At 43.4% G+C, this 27,813-nt stretch overlaps 1 protein-coding gene across 1 annotated transcript in view; it reads right to left on the bottom strand.

Annotated features, from left to right (window-relative positions):
* Positions 1-4,895: 4,895 nt before the first annotated feature.
* Positions 4,896-27,813, bottom strand: part of adck1 (aarF domain containing kinase 1) — a 47,500-nt gene continuing 24,582 nt past the window's right edge. Inside the window, exons 6-11 of the mRNA XM_037486455.2 lie at positions 19,425-19,583; positions 18,904-19,020; positions 16,486-16,635; positions 14,436-14,633; positions 7,275-7,468; positions 4,896-5,552 (exon numbers count right to left, since the gene is read on the bottom strand). Of these exons, the coding sequence (XP_037342352.2) occupies positions 5,393-5,552; positions 7,275-7,468; positions 14,436-14,633; positions 16,486-16,635; positions 18,904-19,020; positions 19,425-19,583 (978 nt within the window). The 3' untranslated portion in view covers positions 4,896-5,392. The remainder of the gene's footprint in view (positions 5,553-7,274; positions 7,469-14,435; positions 14,634-16,485; positions 16,636-18,903; positions 19,021-19,424; positions 19,584-27,813) is intronic.

Raw genomic sequence — 27,813 nt, forward strand, 5'->3', positions numbered from 1 at the left:
CCACTTAGCCAGGAGTTTAGAGTTGGAAGACGGAAGTAATACAAGTACCTTTTCTCCCGGTGTGAATTCTTGCAGCCTGGCTCCTCTGTTGTACAGCCGCTGTTGTCGTTCCTGGGCCTGGAGCAAATTCTCCCGTGACATCCTACCCAGTGTGTGGAGCTTTGCTCGCAGGTCCAGGACGTACTGGATCTCGTTTTTTCCGGGGCTCGGACCTTCCTCCCAGCTTTCTTTAATAAGGTCCAGCACCCCTCTTGGTAACCTGCCAAACAGAAGCTCAAAGGGAGAAAATCCCGTGGAGGCCTGGGGGACCTCCCGGACTGCAAACAACAGAGGGTCAAGCCATTTGTCCCAATTACGTTCATCGTCGCTAATAAATTTACGAATCATGGACTTCAGCGTCCTATTCATCCGCTCTACCAACCCGTCGGTCTGGGGGTGGTACACGCTCGTGCGGACGGACTTAATGCCCAGTAACCCGTAAAGTTCTCCCAGTGTGCGCGACATGAACGAGGTGCCCTGGTGGTCCTCGGGCAGCAGCCCCAGCCTGTCCACCACGGCCCTCCGCACAGCCGCGTAGTCTCGCTGGGCCGCCGGGGGGAGCCCCATGGCTGCCGTCTGCGCCTCCCCCATCAGGAGGGGCACCAGCCTGACCGGCCACTCCTCCGATGGCCACCCGCACGCCTCCGCCGTCGCGTCGAAGGCCTCCAGGAAGGACTGCACGTCGTCCTCCGCCGTCAGCCGATGGAGGGTCAACCCGGCCAGGGCTGTGGGGCTGGGAGGGCGGCCGCCGGGCGCGCCACCAGCTGCTCCAGTGCCTGGGCCTGCCTCACACGCGTTAAAACGGCAACAAGTATTGATAACTGTGCACACACGTTAGACAGCGACAATTGTTGAAAACCGTGCACGCGCGATAGACGGCCACAGTTATTGATAACCGTGCACGCGCATTAGTCGGCCACAGTTATTGATAACCGTGCACGCGTGTTAGACAGACACAGTTATTGATAAACGTGCACACGTGTTAGACAGACACAGTTATTGATAAACGTGCACACGGGTTGGGCGGCCAGGTTATTGATAACCATGCACGTGCATTAGAAGGCCACAATTATTGATGACTGTGCACGCGCGTAAGACAGCCACAGTTATTGATGAGCGTACACGCTATTTAGATGGCCAGTTATTGATAACCATGCACGCGCGTTAGGAAGCCACAGTTATTGATACTAGTGCACATTACATTACATGTCATTTAGCTGACGCTTTTATCCAAAGCTACGTACAATAAGTGCATTTCCACATAGAGATACAAACTAAGAAGAACAAATAACAAGAAAGTACATTTTTCATCAAATAAGCAGTTTCAAAACATGTTATAGAAAAGTGCCATTATAAGTACAATTTAAGTGCTACCGTTTGTTAGTGCTACGGTTTGCTAGTGTTTTAGTCAAGGTAGAGTCTAAAAAGGTATGTCTTGAGTTTGACGGAAGATGTAGAGGCTCTCTGCAGTCCTGATGTCATCAGAGAGCTCATTCCACCATCTGGGAGCCAGGACAGCAAAGAGTCGCGATCTCGCCGAGTGCTTTTCTCTCAGTGAGGGAGGAACAAGCAGCTTGGCAGATGCAGATCGGAGTGTGCGGGTTGGGATGTAGGGTTTCACCATGTCCTGGATGTAGACTGGTCCCAATCCATTCACAGCATGGTACGTCAGTACCAATGTTTTGAACTAGATGCGGGCAGCCACTGGTAACCAATGAAGAGAACAGAGGAGTGGTGTCATGTGGGAGTATTTCGGAAGGTTGAAGACCAGTCGAGCTGCTGCATTCTGGATGAGATGCAATGGTCGTATGGTGGTACCTGGGAGACCTGCGAGGAGAGAGTTACAGTAGTCAAGGCAGGAGATGACAAGAGCCTGAATCAGTACCTGTGCCGCCTTCTGAGTGAGAAGGGGTCGTATTCTCCTGATGTTGTAGAGCGTCGTATTCTCCTGATGTTGTAGAGCGTGTATCTACAGGATTGTGTCGTCGCTGCGATGTTGGCAGTCAGGGAGAGTTGGGAGTCAAGTGTCACGCCGAGGTTCCTGGCATTCTGAGTGGGGGTTAACACAGAGTCGCCGAAGTTAACAGTCAGGTCCTAAGTGGGCGAGTTTTTTCCAGGGAAGAAAAGTAGTTCAGTCTTGTCAGGGTTGATCTTCAGGTGATGAGCGGACATCCACTGGGAGATGTCAGTCGAACATGCAGAGATCCGTGCCGCCACCTGAGTGTCCGAGTCGGGGAAGGAGAGAATTAGTTGGGTGTCGTCGGCATAGCTGTGATAGGAAAAACCATGCGAGCGAATGACGGAGCCAAAGGAGTTGGTGTAAATTGAGAAGAGGAGGGGACCCAGGATGGAGCCCTGAGAAACTCCAGTAGTAAGGGGACAAGGTTCCGACACTGATCCTCTCCAAGTTACCCGGTAGGTGCGACCATCCAGGTAGGATGAGAGAAGAGACAGCGCGGATCCAGTGACACCAAGTTCCTGAAGGGCAGAGATAAGGATCTGGTGGTTTACTGTGTCGAATGCTGCAGAAAGGTCCAGTAGGATGAGGACGGAGGAGAGAGAGGCGGCTCTAGCAGCGTGGAGTTGCTCCGCGACAGCGAGGAGAACAGTCTCTGTGGAATGGCCCGCCTTGAAAACTGACTGGTGGGGGTCAAGGAGGTGTTTACTATGGAGGTAGGAGGAGAGTTGGTTGAAGATGGCTCGTTCAACAGGTTGATTGCCCTCAGCTGAAACTCGTCCAAATGCAAAGCGACAAGCACTTTGACACCCTAATCAGTGGACAACAACAACAACAACTGGCAGTCAAGTTAGCTTGAAACAAGAAACTAACAGATAAAGCATTAGCAGTTAAGTTTCACTTAAAAACAGCAGAAGCAACAACATGTTTGGCAGACTAGCTTGGTTAACAAAAATATACTCAATCCGATTTCAAGTCTCCTGGAAGTCTGAAGATCTGGTAGAAGAGATGCACATTGAACGGTCATCAAAAACTGTCACTGTGCACGCGCGTTAGACGGCCAGTCGGCCACGTTATTGATAACCATGCGCGTTAAACGGACAGTTATTGATAACCGTGCACGCGCTTTAGACGGCCACAGTTATTGATAACTGTGCATACGAGTTATCAAGTTATTGATGACCGTAAACGCGCAATAGACAGTGAGTTTTTGATAAACGTGCACGCGCGTTAGTTGGCCACAGTTATTGATAACCGTGCATGTGCGTAAGACTGACACAGTTATTGATAACCTTGCACGCGCGTTAGTTGGCCAGTTATTGATGACCATGCATGCGCGTTAGACGGCCAGTTATTGATGACCGTACACGCGAATTAGACAGCCAATCATTGATAACCATGCACACGCGTTAGACGGCCAGTTATTGATAACCGTGCACGCTCGATAGACGGCCAGTTATTGATAACCGTGCACGGGCGTTACTCAGCCACAGTTATTGATAACCTTGCACACGCGTTAGTTGGCCAGTTATTGATGACCATGCATGCGCGTTAGACGGCCAGTTATTGATGACCGTACACGCGCGTTAGACGGCCACGTTATTGATGACCGTGCATGCGCGTTAGACAGCCAGTCATTGATAACCATGCACACGCGTTAGACGGCCAGTTATTGATAACCGTGCATGATCGTTAGACGACCACGTTATTGATAATCGTCCTGCCGGACATAAAAACATGTTTCGGTTAACTAACGTTAAACATGCAACTTCTACTACTTTTGGATTAGCATTTGTTTATTATATTTAGATTCACTGCATTCTTTAACTGTATACAAGCAATATTCTATGTTTACAGGTCTGAAGTGCCCCCAATGTATATGCAGTTTTCTTTGATTTGGAGTAGGAACCGGTGCTTTATTGGAATATTCTTTTGTCTTTTTTAGATCAGGAGGTTACAGGTCATTAATGGTGCGTTTCCACCGAGCCGTACGGTACGGGTTGGTACGTGTCGGGTCTGTTAACCATGATTTGGCGAGCGTTTCCACCGCCAACAGTACCCCTACTTGATAGGCGTGGTGTATTCCAGAAAATAGTGGTAACGTCACTTGATGGGCATTGTATTGGACTGAAAGTAGATTGATGTAATTCGATCGCGCGAAAACTGAAAGCTAACCGCGAACAACAATGGAGGACATACAGCCGATCCTGTTCTTGCTTCGTGATATGTGGCTGTTAAAGTAAATGCTGCGCGGCGACATTGTTGCGAGTTTAAAAATGGCGCCTCGTGTGTTGTCTTTCCCCTTGCGGCACGCGCAAATGACGACACTCTTTCAACCAATCAACGTTCTGCAGTTTAACGAGCTGTTTAGTGGATTTTATATAATTGAGTATAATTTGCATAACAAAGTGAAAGTCCTAGTGTCTGCAAAAGGGTGCAAGTCCTCAAATAAACCATTCTTGTTAAAAAAGTGAAACAAGTGATTGGACTGCTTTTTTAAAGATCTTAGAAAAGAAGGGAAGATCTGAGATAGGTCAAAAGCTAGTCAACACATCTGGATGAAGAGTAGGTTTCTAAAGAAGAGATTTCCACCCTGACACCCTGCCTCTATCTTATCTACACTTAGAATGTTAATGTATAAAAAATGATTACATAGCCAATATTAAATATAAAAATTCAATGTTTACGCTTTGCTTTTGTGTTGATCTAGATTTAGTTTTTAAATTTTAGGTTTATTAATGACCCATACTTTCAATCATGTATTATTATTCCTTTAGGCTATATTTCAATTTCACACTACATTAATATAGCAAAACATACAACTTTTCATCTATTCTGTCTTAGAGGAAAGGTGTTCCTCCATGGTGAGAACTGATGACATATGATGAAACACGTCCCCTTGAATTCTCACATTACTGCTTCCTTTTAATTTATCAGAAATTATTAAACATTCAACCACTTTTGTTCTATATCCGCAGATGATATACATTTTAACAGTGCCATAACAAAGATTAAAGAAAAGCAAAAAATACAATTTACTTGAACTTTGATAGGAACAAACAAGAGAATGTGGTGGAAATCTACAGACAGGTATTGTACACTGTATGTAAGATGGCGGATCAAGTAAGTTTCAAGTTCATAATCACCTTTAAACTACAATTACTTATTTTGAATGACAAATATACAATGACAATGTGTTAATCTCCATCACCACCAGGAGAGATAGTTGCCTGCTAGTGTTGATAGACATCAATTAGTAAGTGGTGACCTTGTACATGTTAGAGTATCTTAACTATCATTAAGATAAGTGGAATTCATGTGTGTGTATATACAATGTATATGAGCAGACATGTTAACTTCTGGTATGTTGTTATTGTCCCATTGTCCAGATATGTCTCAGTGCAGAAATGGCAGCAGAGCAGTGAGCCAGCGTCCCAACGGCGAGCCGCTCACCCACAGAAACAGTTCATACATGGTGAGTCTCCACAGGTCGAGGGACTCTGCCAGTGTTATCTGGATATGCCTCCTCCAGAACCCAGCCTTACTCCTCTTGTGCCTGTGAGCCAGAGAAGATCAAACGTCATGAGTGAGTTCAAATTTGAAGCTGTAGGGATGAATCATCATCATTTTTCAAGTGCTCTTGTCTTCTCATAGAATCCAAACATATTCACAACTTCACTATGAAATTAATAAAAGTTCGATCGGTGAGTTTTTCCCGTGCCGATGTGAGGGATGTTGCAATGTAAAGATTGTAAATCCGATATATTATATATACACACAACCATATAGTTTGTTGTATTGAATAAAGATAATTATTGCTATTGTATTACTATTTTACCTGTTATACAAAATCAAACTCTCATGGAGAAAAAAACAGTCACATGGAGGGCTAATGTTGGGCTGAGTTTAGGAGAATGTCTGATTAATAGATAGTGATTCTAACCCATTGACATGAGTATGCAATTATTAATTATTATAAAATAATTCACCAAATGAATAATTAACAGCATTAGCATGAGCTGACGAAGACTAATAACCAAACAATAAATCAAGTGTCAGAATTGAAGGTTTCATCTTGAACACTACTACTCCAGCCCCTTATCACAGTACATATGAACAAATGAGAGGGAGTGTGTGTGTCTATCAGTAGGAGGAGATTTAAGAAGTGGAGGGTGTGAGGAAGTGACAAGTTGTAGCAGAATGCATCACAAATACAGTATGGGGCCTGGAAATGGATGTTGTAAACAGGAATGTTTATGCAGTATTAACTATTGATTGTAAACAATAAAGTAAAAATAAACACAACTAAATCACCACATGTTAACCTAACATCTTCCCAGTCATAACCTTAGTGTGAGTTTAGGGATTGGCGGAACCCCCCACACCTAATCCCTAATACCTGAAAGCGCTGAAATTGCTTGTGGTGCCACTAGGTTTCATCTGGTTGGTGGTTATTTTGCTGTGATTTCTGCAAGGTTTGTCTAAAAGAAATGAGCGATTTGGTGTCTCGTTTTCTTTGATAACTTCTTGCTTTGCTGAGGAAATGTATGTAAGCACTGCCGTGTGCAAATCTTTGCACAAAAACATTTACTAACTTGTTGAAATTGTGTTTGGATTATTTTCAAACAGATGAGTGGATATTGTAGCCAAGACTTTAATGTTTCGATTTGTATACTTGTTTGTGATGAGTACACAGGATTTAAATATGACTGTCAAGAGAACAGAAGAAACTTGCCAAAACTGACAAACTAATATTTTACAACAATTAATATTAACCCATATCAAATGATTAAAACACCACGACAAAACGGTTTGTGACACATATACAATCTAACACTAATATTTGTAAATTTAAAAAATGACCCCGCCAAACTGCATGCTGGGTACAGCAGGCCCACTAACATGAAGAAAACTCTGAAGAAACTCTGTCGTTACATGAAAACACGGAAAACACACATTATGCACAAGAGAAGAGCTGTGTGCGGTTGGGGGGGGGGGATTTGGTTTTGAAAAATCCGACATAAGTTGGATCAGAAAACGATATATTGCAAAGTTGGTCAAGCCGCTGGTATCGCCTCTGGTGGCAACACTAGCAACCACAACTGCAATATTACAGAATCATTTTACTTAAATCCTTTTTGGCCATTCCGCCCGGCCCTATGTGGATCTTTGTAGATTGAACAGAACTCACTTCTGGTCTATATACAGGGCAAGACAAAATGTCTAATGATAAAATAAAAATAAAAAAAGGTACTGGTACAATTGCAATCTTTCTCACCTGGCCATGGCACGTACGCAGCAGCGGGACATGTTGATGAAGGACGAGGAGGAGGCTCTGGTCTGTAAAGTGGTCTCAATGCCCCTGAGCAGGTCATTGGTCTTCAGCAACAGCAACATCTGCCGGGGCACTCGATTTAACAGCTCGCTGATCTGGGGCAGGTATTGGGCCGCATTGTTCTGAATCTCAACGTCCTGCCATGGGGGTCAAACGGGAAGACCATTTTGGACAAATCAGAAGCGCTGTTCACCAACAGAGACAGAAGGTTACCTTCTCCCTCCATAATTAGGTTGTTTCCTAATGACACAAAAACAAACAACTCAATGCGGTTTGTGAAAATCTAATACTATATACTGTATACTTTTATTTGTATTGTGCAAAAATTTGCTTCCAAACGGTTTTATAGCCCCGTATATGAATTCCTGCATACTGCATATATTGTGTACATGTTTGACAGCATCATTGTCAGACCTGTCACTCCAGATGAACAGAAAGTAGGCAGGCACAGAAAGACAAATAGCTAGTGAACTATCTCTCTGTTCTGTCTTATACCCACAGAAATGAAAGTGAACAAAATCTAGGGCCAGAGTCTGTTTGATTCCTGAAGCTGGACTGAGCGGCAGATCCCAACTGTCATCAACGCCCTTGGCTGTGTTATGGTATTAACAGAGGAATCTTTTCCAAAACAGTCAGCAGCAATAAGAACATCGCAAAACATTTAATGAGTTACCATTTCTAGCAGGGACTTTTCTGAATCGGTGTCTTGCAATTGTAGCAGCCAGCTTCTAACAGCCGTGGTTAGGATGGGACACTGCAGTGCTTCAACGCTGACTTCATCCGGGCTCAGCATTAAATGGAAACCACTTCCGTTTTTCTTCAGGAACAATTGCGAGCCCCTATGGTTCCTTCCCATCTCTCCATGTCTACTCTATATATTTAAAACACTGAAAGGTTAATAAATAATCAACAACATAATATTCAAGCTCCCCAAGTCCAAACTATTGGGGGCTGGGTGTACTGAAGTGCTCTGCTGAATTCTGCTTGGGGAATAACAATTAGTAGCAATTATAGGAGGTTGGTTAGCGGGCCTCACAGCTGTCAGTAGGACACAGAGAAGGCGACGTGGCTCTCATTTGCATGTGAAAGCTTCAATAAGGACATATTGTATTGTGAGTGGTGCAATAAGCCGTGCAAAAGGCAAAGGGAATGCAGTTGGAGGGGGATGGGGGGTCTGTGTTGATGATTTTCTTTTCTCCCATGTGTATTAAAGATGAGTTCATACAGAAGGCAGCAGACATGGGAAAATACTGGGTTGTGACAGAGAGACTCTCAGAATCCACTAGAAGATACACAGTACAATAGGACATGTTCATGAGGGGTGAGAACACCACCTAAAGCTCTACACATCTTTCCAGCATTGTTCTACCTGCTTTGTATGTAGTGCTTTTTGCTCTTTCTGTGGACCCCAGGAAGATTAGCACCTGCTAAGGCGTCAGCGACCCAGTAAATAAACAATAAACAACTACAACAGTTATGGAACAGCCCTTTGGATCAAGGGTCCATTGTCCTACCACGATGTTATCTTCAGACATACTGTCAGTCACAGTCTGATTTCAAATGTAATAAGAGCATTCCAGAGTTGGATATGCTCATGTGTAGCCCATATTCAAAATCTATTTTAAAGCATAGACGAGTATTTGTTAAGTATTGGGTGTTATTTGGGAAGTCTGGGATGAAGGGTAGAGATGGGACAACTTCCCAGGTTCATCACCATCAAGTGTTTGTACCACTGGACCTCGTGAGGCAGCTAGTTACATGAGGGTTACAAAAAAAGTGCATCAAGTAGAAATAGCAGTGTAAGTGAATTAATTAGATTGCATGTTTGTTTGTTTTCTTCAAATTATTTGGAGGCGAGCCACATAAATCAAAGAGTTCAGAGAAAACAGTTTTCTTATCAATGATTAGCTACTATCAATGAAACTCAATACTGAGATGCGTTACATCCAATGCCCACCAAGTAAAGAAAGAATTGTTCCATTTGGAATATCAGACTATTGCTTTAAATGCAAAATGGAGGAAGTGTACGTGTCCCCTTATACTGATTTATCAAGACAACAGGAAGCCAAGGAGGACATGTTAAACGTCTCTCGGTCACGTATGTAACCTTCGTTCCCTGAAGGGAACGAGACGCTGCGTAAAGAGGCTGTGGGGAACGCCCCTGCGTGACCGCGTCATGAAGCACGTGTGAAACCTAACCAATGGCGAGCTGGTACGTCATAGCGGGGACGCCGGACCAGGGCGCTATAAAGGGACCCGAAGGGCAGGACCATTCATCTCTGAAAGGCCAAATCGAGTGTCACGGGCAGGCCGGAAGTATGGCAGAACGTTTACGCAGCGTCTCGTTCCCTTCAGGGAACGAAGGTTACATACGTAACCGAGAGACGTTCCCTATCAGGGAACTCGAGCTGCGTAAAGACGTTGTGGGAACACTTATACCCACTCACCATACGAGCAGGTGACCGTGGTGTGAAGTTTTTAGAAAACGCACACTTGACGAGAGCACCCGTGCTCAAGGCGAGGGTCAGTCCCCGACAGGAGGGCTTCTGCAGCCGCCATGCCCCGATAGAATGGGCCCGGATAGCCGAGATGCGGGCTGACCGACCGATTCAAGCAAGTGTCATTCACTTGCTGCGGCTCTGTTATACGCCTGGTCCGACGTCAGAAACGGAGGACAGGGTGCCACGAGGAAGAGAGATGCCTAAAGGCAGACGGGAAGACCTATGGAAAACCTAGCAGGAGCTCCAGTACTGAACCGACCGGCAGGTAACTGGGTCCGCAGTTGTTCCTACAGCAGGTGGCACCATCTACCGGCATAGGCCCTCCTAGTGGCGGGGCTCTGGAGTAGGAGGTGGTCTGTACGACCTCAGTCGAGAGACCGGACCTTAAAGGGCGGGCCCTTTCAAGGGCCACGCCCATAGCTTCCAAAGCTCAGGGCGGGGGTGAACTATGGACCCCAACGCCTGAGACAGCAGGTCCGACCTGATGGGGATCTCCACCGGGGGGCCTGCGAGAAGCGATATTAGGCCCGCAAACCACACGCGGGCCGGCCAGAATGGGGCTACTAAGTAGGCTGACGCCGTCCTGACGGACCCTATTCAGAGCCCCTGGGAGCACAGCAACCGGGGGGAAAGCGTACAGGCGCATGCTTTTTGGCCATGCCTGTCCCAAAGCATCCAAGCCGAGAGGGGCGGGGTGCGTGAGGGAGAACCACCGAGGACAATGAGTTGTCTCTGCGGAGGCAAATAGGTCCACATCGGCACGGCCGAAGTGTCTGCCCCTTGGTTCAAGACGCCCGGGATATAAGCCGCTCTTAACGAGCGGAGCTTCCCCACGGACCACAGGAGGATCTGGCGGGCTAGCTTGTACAGCGGCCGAGAGCGCAGGCCTCCCTGATGGTTGATGTAGAAAACCACTGATGTGTTGTCTGTCCGGACAAGCCCATGCTGGTCCGTCAGGGCTTGGCGGAAGTGTTTCAGCGCCTGAAACATCGCCAGCATCTCCAGCTGGTTTATGTGCCAGGACTGGATATGATGCTGCCACAGCCCCGAGGCTGAGTGACCACTCATGATCGCACCCCAGCCCGTGAGGGAAGCGTCTGTCGTGAGGATGACCCGAAGACAGATCGCCCCTAAAACGGGCCCTTGGGTTAGAAACCCAGGGTGCCTCCATATGACAAAGGCCCTCAGGCAGCGCCGAGTGACTTTGATCAGGCGGTGCTGGTTCCCCCTTGGGGAGAACCCCTTGGTCTTGAGCATCACGGTGTTGGGCAGCCAGGCGCTCGGAGGGCGCTAAAATCAACAAGTCGTCCAAGTAGTTAAAAATACGGATGCACTGGAGACGCAATGGCGCCAGAGCTTCATCCAAACATTTTGTGAACGTACGGGGCGAGAGGGCTAGGCCAAAGACCTTGTATTGGTAAGCTTTATCCCCAAAAGCGAACCTCAGGAACTTCCTGTGTCGAGGGAGGATGGGAATATGAAAGTAAGCGTACTGGAGATTTACCGTGACAAACCAGTCCTCGGACTCGCCATTTGTTAGGTTTCACACGTGCTTCATGACGCGGTCACACAGGGGCGTTCCCCACAGCGTCTTTACGCAGCTCGAGTTCCCTGATAGGGAACTTGGATAAACACAAAACGTGTTAATCCAAGTTTATAAAAAAATATTTAACAAAAAATAGTTGACTAGCTGTCTGATGAAAGACTTCAATGTTTAATAATGAAACATCATCTTTTTGTGTGTACAAAGGCACTCAACATTTGCTCAGTGTATGGGATTGCATTAACACTAATGGAATGCATCATCAGGACTTGAAAACGATCTATCCATAAGAGAGAAAAGAGGAAACAACAGAGGACTACAAAAAACAGAAGACGAGTAGGCATAAAGAAAAAGCAAAGTAGATGAGAGGTTGTGACCACAAAAGGTCTTCTTCACTCTAGAGTGCAACACAATCAACAAGTGTGTTCATCTAGAGGGCAGTAGAGTGGAGTCGGCCAGATGCTGTGTGTGTGTGGTTGGATGGGAGAGCTTTCATCTCAGATAAAGTGGCATGTGTTTCATTGGAATACATTTATTAAGATGATGAATGCATAAAATGCACTGAAGCGTAGACTCCCCTGATTATCAATATGACTTACATAGTGGTGACACAATATTCCTGGTTTAGTTTGAAATAACAAGCATTTTGGTTAAGGCTAAGCAATGATCAAGGTCATGGCAAAACTACTTTCAAGCTGTATGACTACATCCCTCCCATTCCTCTCTCAGAGGACAAAAACACACTTTTGATTTGCATTTTTAAAACTAATTTACCCCAGAAGAATGCTGCACAATATATTTTCAAAATGTTGCTGTAAATAATCAAAATCAATCACAAGAAAACTGTTGACAGATGGTCCTTAATCTTCATAATGTGTTAAGAACATCATTAAGTGGTACAAAAAGAAAAAAAGAGCAGCGGACAGGAAACAATGGACTACAGAAAAAACACTTAGCTGGGAGGAAACTGAAGGGAACAAGCACACTAAATTGCTTTCTCTATCTCAGCGCACACACACACACATGTACACACAAACACACACACACACGTGTACACACACACACTCACACACACGGCCCAGTTTTCAGTGAATTACAGCTCAACACATTTAGCAGACGAGTGGAGAGCTGCTCCCAGCTAACACAGGTGTTCTATGTTTCCAATTGGTCCAATGATCAAAAGTAGATGGGACTGGCATCAGGGAACCAATCAAAGAAGAGGAACCACATTCCTTCTTAACCAAAATAAGAACAGACCAGCAGGTTCTACCTATGGGAGAGGGCTAGACAGCCATAGCACTCACACCATGACGCCAAAAAACATCATCGTGTGAGTGGAGGGAGGTGACAAGGAATTTTCAGAGCTGCAGGCGCTTTTCTCTTGTCTTCTCAACCATATATACATATGAATGAAGGAAATACAGTACAGGACATCTGTACACTTTCCTTAACCCATTAAACCCCAGCCATTTTTAGGGCCCTTTTTTGAAAGTTTGTCTTGATTCGAATTGTCAAAAAATGACCTCCTAATGTCTATTCCTAACCACTATTCTTTGACCTCTGTGGAAATGGTCACAGGGTGAAAGAAAGATGCTTAGGAGGACTCCTGAGGACTGTTTGAAATGATCCTGATGCCAATAATTGTAACACAAAGAGAATTTTAACACCTGCTGGAGTGGAATGTGAACGCTGAGTCAGAGATGCAATGTCATCTTTGATTTCTTCCAGTAACTGTAATACTGCGTGGCTGCTTAATCTGTAACGCGTAATGATTTTGTGGAAAAACGGAAAAAGTGTGATCCTTGTGGCAGAAGTCCTTTCAGCTCGTCTCTTTTGCCTAAGTCACCGCCTGGCTCGGATTACTGCTGTCATTTAAACCAGGAGGCATATGCAAGGAAACACGCATTCAGGTTTACACCTGCTTTTAAGAGGCCGAGAATTATTACACCAAACAAAGGCGTGCTTCCATGGGCAGTTTCTGTACATACTGCGGAATACATGATTAGGTGCATCCCCTCCCATCTCTTTATGGGAAACTGCCACTTTCCCCTTGACCGTCCCGGCCATGCTTTTATGCACAAATTGGAAAACAAATACGACTCAAGTGGGGGCAAAAGCATCAGTACATAAACTGAGTCTTGTTCGCTTTCAGCTGTGCAGTCCCCGCCTGCACGCAGGTAAGCGACAATGAACCTTCCGCCAGTTCAGCTACTGAACACAAATTACTTCTTCTATATTGTCGTAGCGTCGGCCAGCAAACCAGCTTTGGGTCGAGAATCAAAGGCTGTTGAAGTTCAGCAACCTTTTATTCAAAAAGGTAATTCGGCTCAAATTACTCATCAAAGGAGCCCCCGTACATAAGATCCTTCCCCTCACTGATGCAATTAAGTGTAGTGTAAGAGAACTTCTTAAAGAGGGTGGATTTGGAGTTTCATCTGAATGTGGACGTTTAGAGTGAACCAATGGTAGTCGTTCTTCTGCTAAAATATACACATTTCAGGAAACCAGGATAGAAAAAAAGATAACAAGCCACCACATTAATCAAAGTTTGATACAACTACCGTATCTGTTACCGCATCCATAAAAATAAAAAATAAATTCATTTTGTGGTAATGCACAGTGCGCATTACGCATAGCCCTGATTTGAAACCAAAATCCAACAAAACTAGACTAAATGTGTTTTTAACCACTGCTGTCCTGATATAGGTGTCATTTGTGCCTGTAATGGTTGTGAAACATCCACCAGATATCCGGCTATTAAGCCTGTTGTTGGGACTTCTCTTATAAGACCCAGCACGGTGCGTGTCGGCAGTGAGTTTCAGTTGCTGGAACTGGTCTGCAGTTGGACTCAGCACAGCTACCAAAACCAGTCCTTCAACAGCTTCAAGTGTATTTATACTCCAACTTATGAATTGACCAATTTGCTTTCTGAACACTGAGGCACTTTATAACGAAAGCATATATTTGAATACATACTCTGTGTGTGTGTGTGTGTGTGTGTGTGTGTGTGTGTGTGTGTGTGTGTGTGTGTGTGTGTGTGTGTGCACGGCCATGCAGTACCTCTGAGCGTGTGACAGGAACCGACGTGATGCCGGCATTGACGGCGGTCCACGAGCGAGAGGTGACCACACAGGCAAACAGGGCGTACAGATCTCCGGCTCCCAGTCTCAGGCTGTAACGTTCCACCCCAGACATGTCACCTTTAATCAGAGCCTGCCACAGCCGGCAATAGTCCAACCTGAAGTCTGGCTGAAGGACCTTCAAGAGAGGGCATTAGAGGTTTTTTGTTAGGATTGTATCTACTGGATTGATTATTTGTTAATCTGTAAACAGTATTTGAAGGGTTTTGTAAACAACTTTATTTTTGTATGTGCATGTGTGGCTGTGTGAATGAATACAGCCAATAAAACTTTGAATGCAACTGGCAGAGTTGGTTGGATAGTGTTTTAAACCCGCCTTACTGTTTGGATATAGGGATCTATCCCGTTCTTTGTCGGAGAGGAAGGAGTTCAAGAGAAGAAAGACGACAAAAGGACATGAGAGGAAATAGGACAGAAGATAGGAGTAGAGGGGAAAGAGGAAAGGAGGACAGGAGAGGAAAGAGGGCAAATATACACAGTACAGGAGGACACAAAAATGAAGAGCACAGGACAGGTGAACGGAGAACAATAGATAGGAGGACAGAGGGCAGTGTGGCATGTAACCAGCTTTCAGCAATCCAAAGCTTTCCAGCCTCCTCCAGTGCTCAGTCCTGAGCAGCTGAAGCTCAATATGGAATCGAGACTCATCAGACCAGGCAACATTTTTCCAGTCTTCAACTGTCCAATTTTGGTGAGCTCTTGCAAATTGTAGCCTCTTTTTCCTATTTGTAGTGGAGATGAGTGGTACCCGGTGGAGTCTTCTGCTGTGGTAGCTCATCTGCCTCAAGGTTTTGCGTGTTGTGGCTTCACAAATGCTCTGCTGCATACCTCGGTTGTAACGAGTGGTTATTTCAGTCAAAGTTGCTCTTCTATCAGTTTGAATCAGTCGGCCCATTCTCCTCTGACCTCTAGTATCAACAAGGCTTTTTCGCCCACAGGACTGCCGCATACTGTATGTTTTTCCCTTTTCACACCATTCTTTGTAAACCCTAGAAATGGTTGTGCGTGAAAATCCCAGTAACTGAGCAGATTCAGGAGATTGTCTTGACCAGGACCACACCCCTAATTGCATTGAAGCAACTGCCATGTGATTGGCGGTTGATTGCATTAATGAGAAATTGAACAGGTGTTCCTAATAATCTTTTAGGTGAGTGTATATTTAATAGTATCAATTGAGTTTACTTTAAAAAAGGGGTTCTGACGGTCTGTCATTATTCTGATCACGCTCTAGAGTGAAAACTTAGACACATTTAGTCCCTCATTTAAGAAACGTCTCCCACTTCCAGACAAATGCAATATATAGTGCTCAACTGGTAATGTGTGTGTGCGTGTGTGTTTGTGTGGGAGAGGGAGTGTGTGACAATAAGGAGGGGATTATTTTGTACTAAAAAATGACAGCTGAAACCAGAAGTCAATAGGAATATGGAAGTAGATCTGTGTCATCGGATTTTGAAAGAAAAAGGTGATTGAATTTCTAGCACTGAATATTTACGCAATGAAATGATGTATCTTTTGGTATGGATTTACTTCCATACAGTAGCATGAGGCAAGGCCAGGAACAAAAGGCAAACAAACACATGTCACATCTGTGGATGTCCGTGTCAAACTGCAGGTACTTGTAGAAAGAAGTGTGTTAACAATCAGTGTGTGTAGGGGGCGTAGGTGTGTGTGCTTGTGGAACAGAGTGCATATATAAGCCTGTATGATTACGGCTCGGGTGCAGCAATCCAAACACAGCACACTGCACTTTGCTAAGAACAACATCAAATGAGTTGTTTATCAAAAAGCTTTTATCCTGCTGTAGCTCTAATGAAAGAGTGTCTGCAGCCATGTCTTTTATGGGCATGTTGTCTATGTGTTTGCTGCTCTACCCATTAACTGGAGGTCTAAGCCAGTAGCATGAAAAACAGAGAGCAATTTCAGAACAAATGGTATTTTCTCCATGTGCAGGCTGCCTGGAGCTTTCTCACCTGATAAAGGCCGTGATCCAGCAGGGCAATCTCTGTCTTCTTGCTCCGGGGACACTTTCGCACCAACACATTGCCTGGATGCGGGTCACAGTGGACAAATCCATGGACGAAGATCATTTCACTGTATATCTTACCCAGATTCTCTGAGATCTGTAAGGACATGACAATGATAAGAGATAAGATGCTAAAAGGCAACCAAGTTTTAAATGGTACAACTGTTTTAGAAGGAACGAATGAATTGGACTTTGTCATGGTCGTTTTTGTCAGAGCTATTAAAAATGAGTTTTCTTATATACAGCTTGTAACCATCTTGCATTTGACATGAAATGGACAGCCAGAATTGTATTGTTTTTGGTGTCTAAAAAAAGTAAAAAGCTGGGACAGTAAGGGCTCAACATGAAGTGTCTGGTGGCTGTATCATTTTCAGAAGGGTTTCAAGGCCAGAAAGAAGGGCCACAAAATACAGAGGCATGTCTACAGTACACAGAGTACACCTACAGACACATTTCAAGACGAGCACACCCGCATTTGAATTCAAATGGTGAAAGCTCAAAGTCGGCTTCAATCTGTACCCTATATGAGATGACAACAGGAGGTGTAAAGCTGGGCGAGCTCACTTTCAATGAGAGAAATGTTAAGGTCAAACGGAGGTCATCGGACACTCAAGCAGTAAATGTGTTGGGGGATGTTGTGGATGCCTTTCTACTATTAAAAGTACCAAACCAGATTAAACTCAGGTTGCAGTGGCTCATTATGCTGTCGTTGAAGCGCACCAAGGAACATACAGCATTCCTGTAAAACTGGATTGGACTTTTACCCCGAGGTGGTGTTACAGTTACAATTTATTTTGGAATTACACTGCCCGTCTGCCTTACATATACGTAATACATTTAACCAGAGTACAAATAGCTGATGAAGCCTTGCATCAAGACTCTTTTGATGTGAAATATTTTCCCCAGACCCTCTACAATTCCATTAGAGGAGTAGAACTTCTAGACCCAGGTTGGTTGATTCCCTTTGCACGTGCTACTTCCTGATCCAGTTAACATAAAAGGATAAAACATGAAAAAAAGACTGACTTAACTCCTTTCTAGTCTTCATACTACTCACAGCTAACACCTTATCATTCACCCATTCATTCACTGATGACCTGAGCTCACACACACAGTGACCCATCAATAACGAACACTCGCACACCGTTGTCACGAGAGCATGGTTGTGGTCAAGTGTCTTGAACAGTAACGTATTGACATTGAAGCGCCGACCCTGTGATTGGAAGACCCTCCTCTCCACTAAGACATTTTAGCAAAGGAAAACTAATGCTTCAGTCCTTTCTGATGATGATACGCATCTTCTCAACAGGACCTACTGACTAGGCAAAACAGTATTATCAGTATATTGCAAACCTTTGGAAGTAACTATTTGCTACTTTGCATCTTGTTTCCAGGTTCAGCTTGTGTTATTGTTAGTCTGTAATCATTTCTGCAAATTGTATTACTCTAGACCAATATGTAACTGCACAAGCCTAAGAGATATAGTGAAAACCTCACTGCTGTCGTCTTCTAGAGATTGAGTTATGTCAATTAAATCCCATCTCTGAAGAGTCTCTGTAGAAAATGTAAGAATAGGAATAATTAATACCTCTATCTATTCTGGCCACATATTTAGCCTAAATCAAGTTACCATCTTCTGCAAAATCCACATCATATAACAAGACGAAATATTAGAATAGGCAATTTATTCCAGTCGGAAGCTTAGTTTATTCACATATACGGGAATTGAGATGAGCGGAATGAATGCTATTATTCCATCCGTTATCAATCAATTCATGCTCTTTGGGTTGGTAAGCCATTGTGGGCAATGAAGCTGAATTACAGAGAAATGTCCCCGTTAAGCAGTGAAGAATCACATACATTCCTTTTGAAGGCCTCCGGATTCGGAGCTTTTTCATAATGCACAGCATCATTTATGGAATATATAAAATATTTCCATAGTTGGGAGTCATAAACCGAGGGTTGGCCAACATTCAGCTAGCATACATTGTTGTTGTACAATATTGAAATACATATTAAAATGAAATATTACTTTAGTTAATGCGTTACAGAACTAGTGTCCATGAGAATAATTCTACACCCTGTGTTGCTTCTCCTAATACTTAGGAAAGGTTAAATGCAGAGGTTGTTGTGTCCTTTGTTTTGTTTTCAGTAAAAGCAATACTGTTGTGTCACCTTTTACTAAATTAAGGCTGCAAACATAAAGAACAATTAAAACCAATCATCAGCAAATCAATCACTACATAATATATTAAGACATTAAGACAGCTATTCCAACTAGATTAAAAATACTACTCACTTTAACGCACACGTCCTCTTTCACAAAAGCATACACTTTTATTTACCTCGAGCCTGCAGGCAGTACCTCGTTAACATTGATGCCGTGTTGCTTCATGTAGTTCCTGTCATTGATGTGCCCCCCCTCCACAAACTCCATGGTCAGGATTCTCTTTGTAGACAAATCCCAATGGATCAAGGGAACCTGTAGACAGTGGGGGTTAAAAGAGAAGATGCAGCATCCTTCTGTTCCTAAGACATTAAACTCTCCGTCAGTATAGATATCCAAAATATATTGTTTAACATTGAGATCTGACGTGTCTTCAAAGTGTTTTTTAGGATTATTCTAGCAGAGTAAATTATTTACTTGTCTCTTCTTCCTGTGCCCAATGTGTTCATCCTCCTGCCCCCCGTCTGTCTGCCCTGCCTTACTTACTCTGGGTCTCCCACCCTAGTCCTTGGATCCCGGCTGTTTGGGACATTTTCACCTTTATTTAGTCTTTACTATATACACTTTTACCAGCTATTTACTAAGAAGTAAATGCCATTGTTTCCTACTTTATAAAAGTAATCCTTGTAGAAATGCTTGTACTATAATTGTGTGTGTACCTTGAGAAAAGTGAAGTGGGCCAGCATGTTAGCCACCTTCTCAGCATTGTGTCCCTCGTTTAGGAAGTCCAGCTCCAGTGGCAGGTTCTTCTTGGCCTCTTCCACCAACCACATGAAGGCAAAATTTGGGAAGATCCAATGGACTGCCTTCAACATCACCTTCAAATAACAATGCACAATTAGCCTTTTTTTTTTAATATGACAGAAAAAGTATATATAGGCAAGGAAAGGCATTTCAAAGTGCTTCAAATAAAACTCAAAACCATCAAAAGCATAAAAACAAAAGAAAAGTCAATTAATTAATAACTAAGACCATTGATTAAAACAGAGATAAAAACAATAAACAAGTAAAAATAGAATATGAGTTGAAGTGCAGTTTAAGAAATAAAATACAGTAGTAGTGAATTAAACACAAACATTTTCACTCCAAAAGTAAAGCCGCTGAGTCTCAGTGGAGCAGAAAAACTGAATGTTTAAAATAGTCCTGCTAAATGCTAAAAACTATGCCATTTGCTGTCATTAAAGTGCACCTGCACTAAATAGTAGACGCACAGGACTATGGGTAATCCTCTACGCAAGACCTGCTACTGTCTGTGGACAATATATTGCAAATAGCTGGCACCAAAGCACCCGACCCGAGCTAGTTGCCTGCTCAGCCGGACCTCACGATCTGAAAACGGACCGGCGTGAAAGGGAAGGCGCACAAACGACGCTTCTACGCAGGGTTCGAAATGACTTAGGACTCTTGGGGGGTCCCCTAAAATGTAACTATAAAAAATACTTAAGACTACCTTGCTACACTATATACTGCAGGCAAAATTATATTGAAATATTTTGAAGGTGGGATAATGGTCTTGGGATGTTTTTAAAGTGTAGTCGTGTCTGGAGAAGTGGATTGGCTATAATCAAACAGGTAACCCTCTAATTCTGGAGCAACAAAGTTACAGCACCTTATATAAATCCCTGACATGACAAAGTGGATAACAGGTCATTCTTTCCTTGAGCAAGGAACTTAACTAAGTTACCTAAATCCACCAGGTGTACTCATTATGGCAGCACCATGCACCTTCAAAGGGTTTGATCAAATACAACTGGCGTTTCTCATCCCTTATGTTAATGGACTTTGTAAAACAACTCGCCGCTGGATTGAATAATAATGATGTCTATAAAGACTGTTCCTGCCATCTAAATAAGACACCGAAATCAGAGTTGCTATTCGGTCCGGTAGATAACGGCCGTTAACACACCTGTACCGCCCAAGAGAACCTGTAAATATGCATAGTTCACTGCGTAGAGCAATGTGCTCGTTGGCCTTAGGATGTTTTGACCCACGGGGTTCGAATCCCGATCCTTCTTTAAATATATTTTCTTGAATACATGTTTCCATACGTGGTTGTGATGTAGTGTTCACTTAAGCAATCGTGAACGCTGCAATGGATTTGTGATGTGTTTTGTAGATTTTCAGCAATATGTTTGTGAATGTGCTGCTGTTAGCTGGCAGGTTGTTTGGCTCCATACACGTACAGCAAGAAACGTTGACAAACGCACTCTTCTAATCATTACGTTACACTGGGTATCTAAGTCTAAGTAAATTTTGATATAGGAACACCAACTATAATATATAAACTATAAATATTTTTACTACAATAAGCAATTATTATGGAGATAAACATAATCGAAGCACTTACAGCATTTTCATTAGGGATTTCACACTTTGTAAGGCTTCGTTTTTGCCGCGTTCAACAATAACCTACGTGTCTGCGCCATAGACCACAACAACAATCTGTGATGCTATTAGCTGCCCTGATTGCTGCCCAATCGCACTAGGAAATAAATTAATTATTGTTATGAATATAAAACGTCACTAAAGACCTTTTCACAATCATTTTTAATGTTAAAAATATTTGTCGGGGGTCCTTAATGACTTATAGGGGGTCCGGGACCCCCCCCAGACCCCCCTCATTTCGAACCCTGCTTCTACGCATGGGATGTTTAGCTAGCTAGTTAGCTACATGCTAACGCCCTATATGACGTCGCCGTGTTAAAGTACATCGCTGCCCAGCTGCGACGCACACAGGACTGCGGTGAGGACACACAACCAGGACGTGGATGAAACCAGCCACATTTTATCCAGAATAACTCCTTGTGTTAAATTTTGTGGGGATTTTGAGTTGGTCTTTTCTCAAAACACTGATCAGGTGATTCCCCAAAAAACTTGATGTCCTCAGTAGTGAAGTGCGGATCGATACTGAAACCTCGATACTTCCGATACCAGATCTGTATGCACTAAAATCGATTTTTAAATGAAAATATCGATACTTTTGATACTTCAGTAATTTGTTGTAATGTATATCATTAACAGGAATTTGGTGGAAAGTAACTAAACTATTCAGGTCTTGTCTAAATGACACGCCGCTGGTAGAAACTACTTTGTCTTCCGCCTGGGTAAGTATTAATACGTAAACGCAAGCACGCTGACGCTGCTGATCGCTCTCTCAGACAGAGAGAATGGCGGAACGGAAGAGAAGTCATGTGTGGAGCTATTTCAGCTACACAAACAGCCATGATGCCTCATGTGACATCTGTGGGGAAAACCGTGAAGAGTTGTGGCAACACAACCAACCTAGTGAAACACTTACGAACAAACTGAATATGAGACATTTGCGCAGAGGCGGACAGAAGAGCAGCAGAGTAGTGTGACAACTTGTAAGTGATCACTAGCTTCAAATCAGCTGTTTTGGTGCGGTGGACCCGCCCCTTTCGGGGGATGATGAGCACACCTGGCCCGGTGTGAAAAGAGGAAGCACTTCCTGGTGTTCGGGGTTCAGTGGAGTGTGATGGAGGGGAGGAGGAGTGCAGAGTCGGCGGAGCTTCATTTAGTTGCAAGTTAAAGTCGTCTAACCCCTTAAGCAAATACGCCTGAAATCCCCACCGACAGCGACGCCCAACCCCTGCAAAACCCGGACCGTTTTTACCGACCACTGACCCCGACTGTTTGACTGACTGACGAACATCACCGTGTAAGTCCGTAACATTCTTTTTTTTTTCCATTGTGCTTAAATGAGGGAGAATTATCCCTCATCAAGCAAACAGTTCCAAAGTGATTCCGCCTGTGTCACTTCTTCACAGGGCTGTAGCAGCCTGTGAACGTCGAGGCAGCTCCCTTGCCAAACAACTGGCACAGCAATGCTAGCGCAGATTCAGGGGTATTGAGAGCATTTACTGTCTAGCTGCCAGTACATTTCTGGATGTTAGATTTAAACATCTTGGTTTTCGAGACCAAGACAATGTGGAGGTAATGAAAAAGCGTCTCCTTTCTGAAATACAGGAAGTCTATCAGACAGACAGGCAGCTCCCAGTTTAGCCCCAGGCTCAACAGCTACTGTTAGCTCTACCTCAGGGCCTTCTTCCTCTGGGCCTTCTGCCTCAGAGCCAAACCAGAGTCCTGCCCCCTCAGGTTCAGCTGTATCAAAAGGAGGCATATGGACTGATTTTGACTTGCAGGTTTTGTCAGGACAACATCACCGGTCAGCTACCAGTGATGTGCTCATTGAAGTACGTCGGTACTCAGAAGAAAAAGTAATTCCCAGAGACAGGGATGCACTGGTTTGGTGGAAAGAACATGACCAAATCTCCCCAGTCCTGAGCAAACTAGCAGTGAGATACCTGGGAATTACTGCCACTTCTGTACCAGCAGAGATGCTTTTGTTCCTTAACAAAAACTTGTAAATGATGGAAAGTGTCAATGTTGGATGCTTTTGTTGAAGTGTTTTCCTGTAAACATGTTCATGTAACGTGAATTATGTCAGAGAGGATTGCTGATGCAGGCGAAGGCAGGACTCAGGTGCAGGATTCTTCCAGAAGTGCTCTTTATTAGGAACAGGTCAACAAAACGTGCACCAACGGGAACTAACACTAGACAATGACGCGACAAAGGACAACTGGCACACAGGGCTTAAATACACAAGGGAGGTGCAGGTGATTGTACACAGGTGGAATCAATCAGGCAATCACAGGACAAGGCAGGAAGTGAAGTTACCCAGGAACACAAGAGACATGAAAACTACCAAAATAAGACAAGCAGACCCAAACCGTGACAAATTAAGATGCAAACTTTCATTTTTATAGTAGTTATTTTTGTTTATTATTCTGATAATTATTCTAATTAGTTAGTTTTATTATTTTACTTATGATCTTTTTTTAGTGATGGAAACACCTTTTTCAAACACTCTTGTTTTTCTGTTGTTAGCTCGGCTATATTGTGAATCAGGATGCTACCTTTTTAGTTTAAAATAAATAGCTAAATAAGTGACTATGATGTCTTGTATTCTTAAGCTATGTATTTATAATACACTACTTTTTTAGATCTACCATGCACAAAGTATTGGTATTGGATCGGTATCACCGATACCAGCCTGAATTTTACTCAGTATCGGATCGGAAAGGTAATCTGTGGTATCGAACATCACTAGTACTCAGTACTATCAGTAACGGGGGTAAGGCCACAGCAACAATGTATCCTCTAAAAATATTACAGCGTCAATAGATTATTCAGTATGGAGTAAAGGAAGGCTGTATCAAATCACAGAATTTGAGTAATGTTTTATTTTAAATAATTTATTTTATTTCAAATTGGATTCCTTTTTTGTTTGTAAAACGAAAGCCAACAGTTATTTTCAATTCGTTTTAAACTTCTCTACTTTATTAAATGGAAAGCAAAGCAATATTTGACCCCTTCTCTTTGATGGTTGCTCTTGAACTGTGTTCCAAACCGAACCGTTCAGTGATTTGTGGTGATCCATTGCATCCCTTAAATGTAAGCACAAATAAGTAAGCGCGTCAAATTTTCATCTGATATTTACATACTGAACATATGTCAAGTGTTCCCTTTTATTACAACACCAGAATTTTTCAAATAGACCTTGTAGCTGCAGTGATACAGCCTTCTCAGTTTGTGCAGGCAATTTTCAGATCAGGAATTTCTGGCAGGTACTGGCTGTGTGCTACATGTGAAAAACAAACCCTGAATGCTTCATAGGTGGGGTGGCAAGACAGAAGCCTTTTCTTACAAAGAAAAACAAACAAAACAAAGCATGTTGGAAAATGTTTGTTGGTCTGATAAAACCTAGGTTGAACTTTTTGTTTGGCGTATGAACACCACATCACAAAGATCACCATACCCACAGTGAAGCTTGTGGGGTCCAGAAACAAATGGATAAAGTGTTTGTGTGACAAATCTGACAAAATCATCAAATTAAAAAGGCTTTGGCTTTTAACAAGTAGCAAAGCATTTATTTTCAAGGATATGTAACAAGTTTGCAAGGGGGTAAAGCTCAGCGGTTCATGAGAACCAGGGACCTAAACGCAACACTTTGTTGTCTTTGTCTGTTTACTTGCAATACTTTTGACATGGCCAACGGAAACATGGCCCTTTATTGTTCCACTGTGAAATTGCTGGTCCCAACAAAAGAGACCCCTTAAAGTCCTAATCGGTGCAATACATTATCTTTTGGGCTGGATCATGAACCAGCCATTCTCAACTGGACCCCCATTTTTTATTGAACTGTCTTTTCTTTCTTTCTGTCATTTATTTTTGGGTTTCATGACTCCGGGTTTTCCTCCACCTGCTCTGTGCCGACACATCCTTCACCTGCATTGAGCAGCTCTATAAAAAGCCTCCACCTGTCACATGTTCTTGCGCGTTCCTTGTTGCTTAGTAACAAATGTGCGGTGGCCGAGACGGTTTAACACAGTCTTCTCAAGATGTGGCGAGTGGACTGGTTGAACTGCGCGTGTCTCGAAACCCTGGCTTCCGTCGCCAGAAAACTGTGCAGCCAGGTCTGCATGAACATCTGTGCTGGCCGACCAGCCCCGAGCTGTTAAACGGGTCTTCATCTCCAAGCACATCGATCTCTGGAGTTTCGCGGCTTTAGCCTGCTAAGTTAGCTAAACGGAGACAGCTGAGCTAAACCAAGGAAGCGCGCGCACTCACTCACCAAAGCGTAAAATAGTTGACGCGGTCCGTATCGGTGCACAAGAACCACCGCTGCCCCCAGAGGTGGAAAGAGTAACAAAATGTTGTATCAAGTAAAAGTACTGTTACTTAAGTAAAATTTTACTGAAGTACAAGAAAAGTTCCCGTTCTAAACATTTACTCAAGTAAAAGTAAAAAGTAGCTCATTAAAAATGTACTCCAAGTAAAAGTAACTGAGTTACTTTTTTATCAGATGGGTGGGGTGCGGGATTCTAGTGTAGTTAAAAAAAGACATGGGAAAATAAATCTTAATCTAGTTGTTTTTAATTGAAGGAAGACCTTTACTAATTAAAGTGTATTAGCAAAAATTTAAAAAAGGGTTGTAAGGCGATTGGGGGGCGATGGCGGTCCGACCGACGGTTCGCTGGCGTCGGGACGTATGCACTCCAGTGGCGGACCGTTTACTCTGCGATCTCCTTAAACTGTTTCTGCTCTGCTCACTGAAGCAAAACAATACGTGGACAATAAATATCAGAGCCAAGAGCAGCGAGTGTAGTGACCTGCTGCTGCTAACACATCCCGTCGGACCAGGATTATTTATTTATATCCGTTAATGAACTTTTCTCCTCTTGTTACCCTGGTAACCGCTGTCATTACAGACCGTTGCCGATTCTTACTGTAAAATTCTAAGTACTTCCGGTTTAGCGGCTACACTACACTTCGATGTCAGCTGGGTTTGCGTCTGTCTCCATCATTCTTGTTTAACGTGTTTGCTCTCCGCTCATCACTCAATCAGTGCAGTAACGTTAACGGCGCGATTTTTTTTCCTTTGCATTTTTTTTTACTCAGTAACGTATATGATTTAAAATGTAGCGGAGTACAATACTTCAAACAAAAAATACTTAAGTAAAATTACAGATTTAAAAAAATACTTTAAAAGTACACAAAAAAACTACTCAATTACAGTAACGCGATTAAATGTAATCCGTTACTTTCCACCTCTTGTGATACATTAATAACCGCCGTACGGGGTCCGTACGTCTGTTCTCTTTTCTTCTGAAACCGGGGCATTGGTCAAGGTGGAGGGGGTTATAAACAACTCCAAATACTAGTCCCTTCCGTTATAAAGCTGAAGCTGAAGAGGACTTTCACCTCTCAGCATGACAACGACCCAAATAAATATATACAAATCAAAAGGTTCCATACCACACACGGGAGATTCCCTTAAAATATAGTATATGAAAAAAGGGTGGGAAAATATTACCAAGTCAAGATTTGCCATACTTGGGGACTCACTTCCTGTGAGTGATCAAAAGGTGCTTCACAGTATTATCTTAAGGTTGTGCATATTTATGCAACTAGTTTATTGTTATTACTTTTTTTTTCTTCAATTGAATTGTTTACGTTAAAGGTCACGTTAAGGTGGAAAGTCTTTGATAGATTTATTTGGTAGATATATCTGATGCCATCAGATATATCTATAGTTATATCTGATAGAGGTTGTTCCTGCAGTGGTCTTGCCTTACACTTGTCTATTTTAATCAAAGCTGCCATATGCATTGAATCTACTGTACATCTTTTACACTGTCCATTCTGTTCACATGACATCCAGTGCATTCTGTCCATCTCAGTAGGGATCCTTTTTGTTTTAAAATGACAGCCGGTAGCCCATAACATGTTTTGCTTGTGATAATCAGCCGAGCCTTCGGCAAGATTTGATTTAAGCAGCGGTTGGTTCACTTCAGACCCTTCACTTCTAACCCTTTGGTGCAACGCTTCGCTGTAATGAGAGCAAGAAGGAGCTCAAGATCAAAGCCAATGAAACGTAAATGTTCATCCTTGGTTGATCTCCAGATAGCAGGGTTGACACACAGCCACACAAAGTCAGACAACCCTAAAAGAAAATATCTGCTCTGATGGTTCTCATTAATGCACCCAAGACACAAATTTGCAATCAGTTTATGAATGGGTGTGAACCCCTACCAGAGGATGGGGGGGGGGAGCAGAATAGGACCCATTCATACAGATGCTGTATGTCTCTTGTTCTGGTGAGACTGTTATCATTCTGGCATGCTTGGCCAGTCTTGGAGGTTTCTGTTTTAAGAGGTGGCAGCAATTGGCATACTAAGGACTCCTGCTGTTTTTAGGTCTTGTGAAGTATATTGTTAGCCATAGTTCGGTTGAACTTGAGGAATTTAAGTTCAAGAGGTATATGTTTGGATTTTTTTTAGTTCTCCACCCTAGAGGTTGAATCTTCACATCAAAGTAGGAACATATTCAGTGGCCACTTTAAGCCTCAGTCAGCAGCTGTGTTAGCTGGTTAAGGCAGTATTGAGTTGTGTGTTTGAACCATGTGGACAAGTTTCTTGCATTTGTAGGTTTGGTTAGGTTGTAAAGAGAGAGTACCTGACAAGA

Source organism: Pungitius pungitius, chromosome 14, assembly GCF_949316345.1.
Source record: "Pungitius pungitius chromosome 14, fPunPun2.1, whole genome shotgun sequence".
Classification (NCBI taxonomy): domain Eukaryota; kingdom Metazoa; phylum Chordata; class Actinopteri; order Perciformes; family Gasterosteidae; genus Pungitius; species Pungitius pungitius.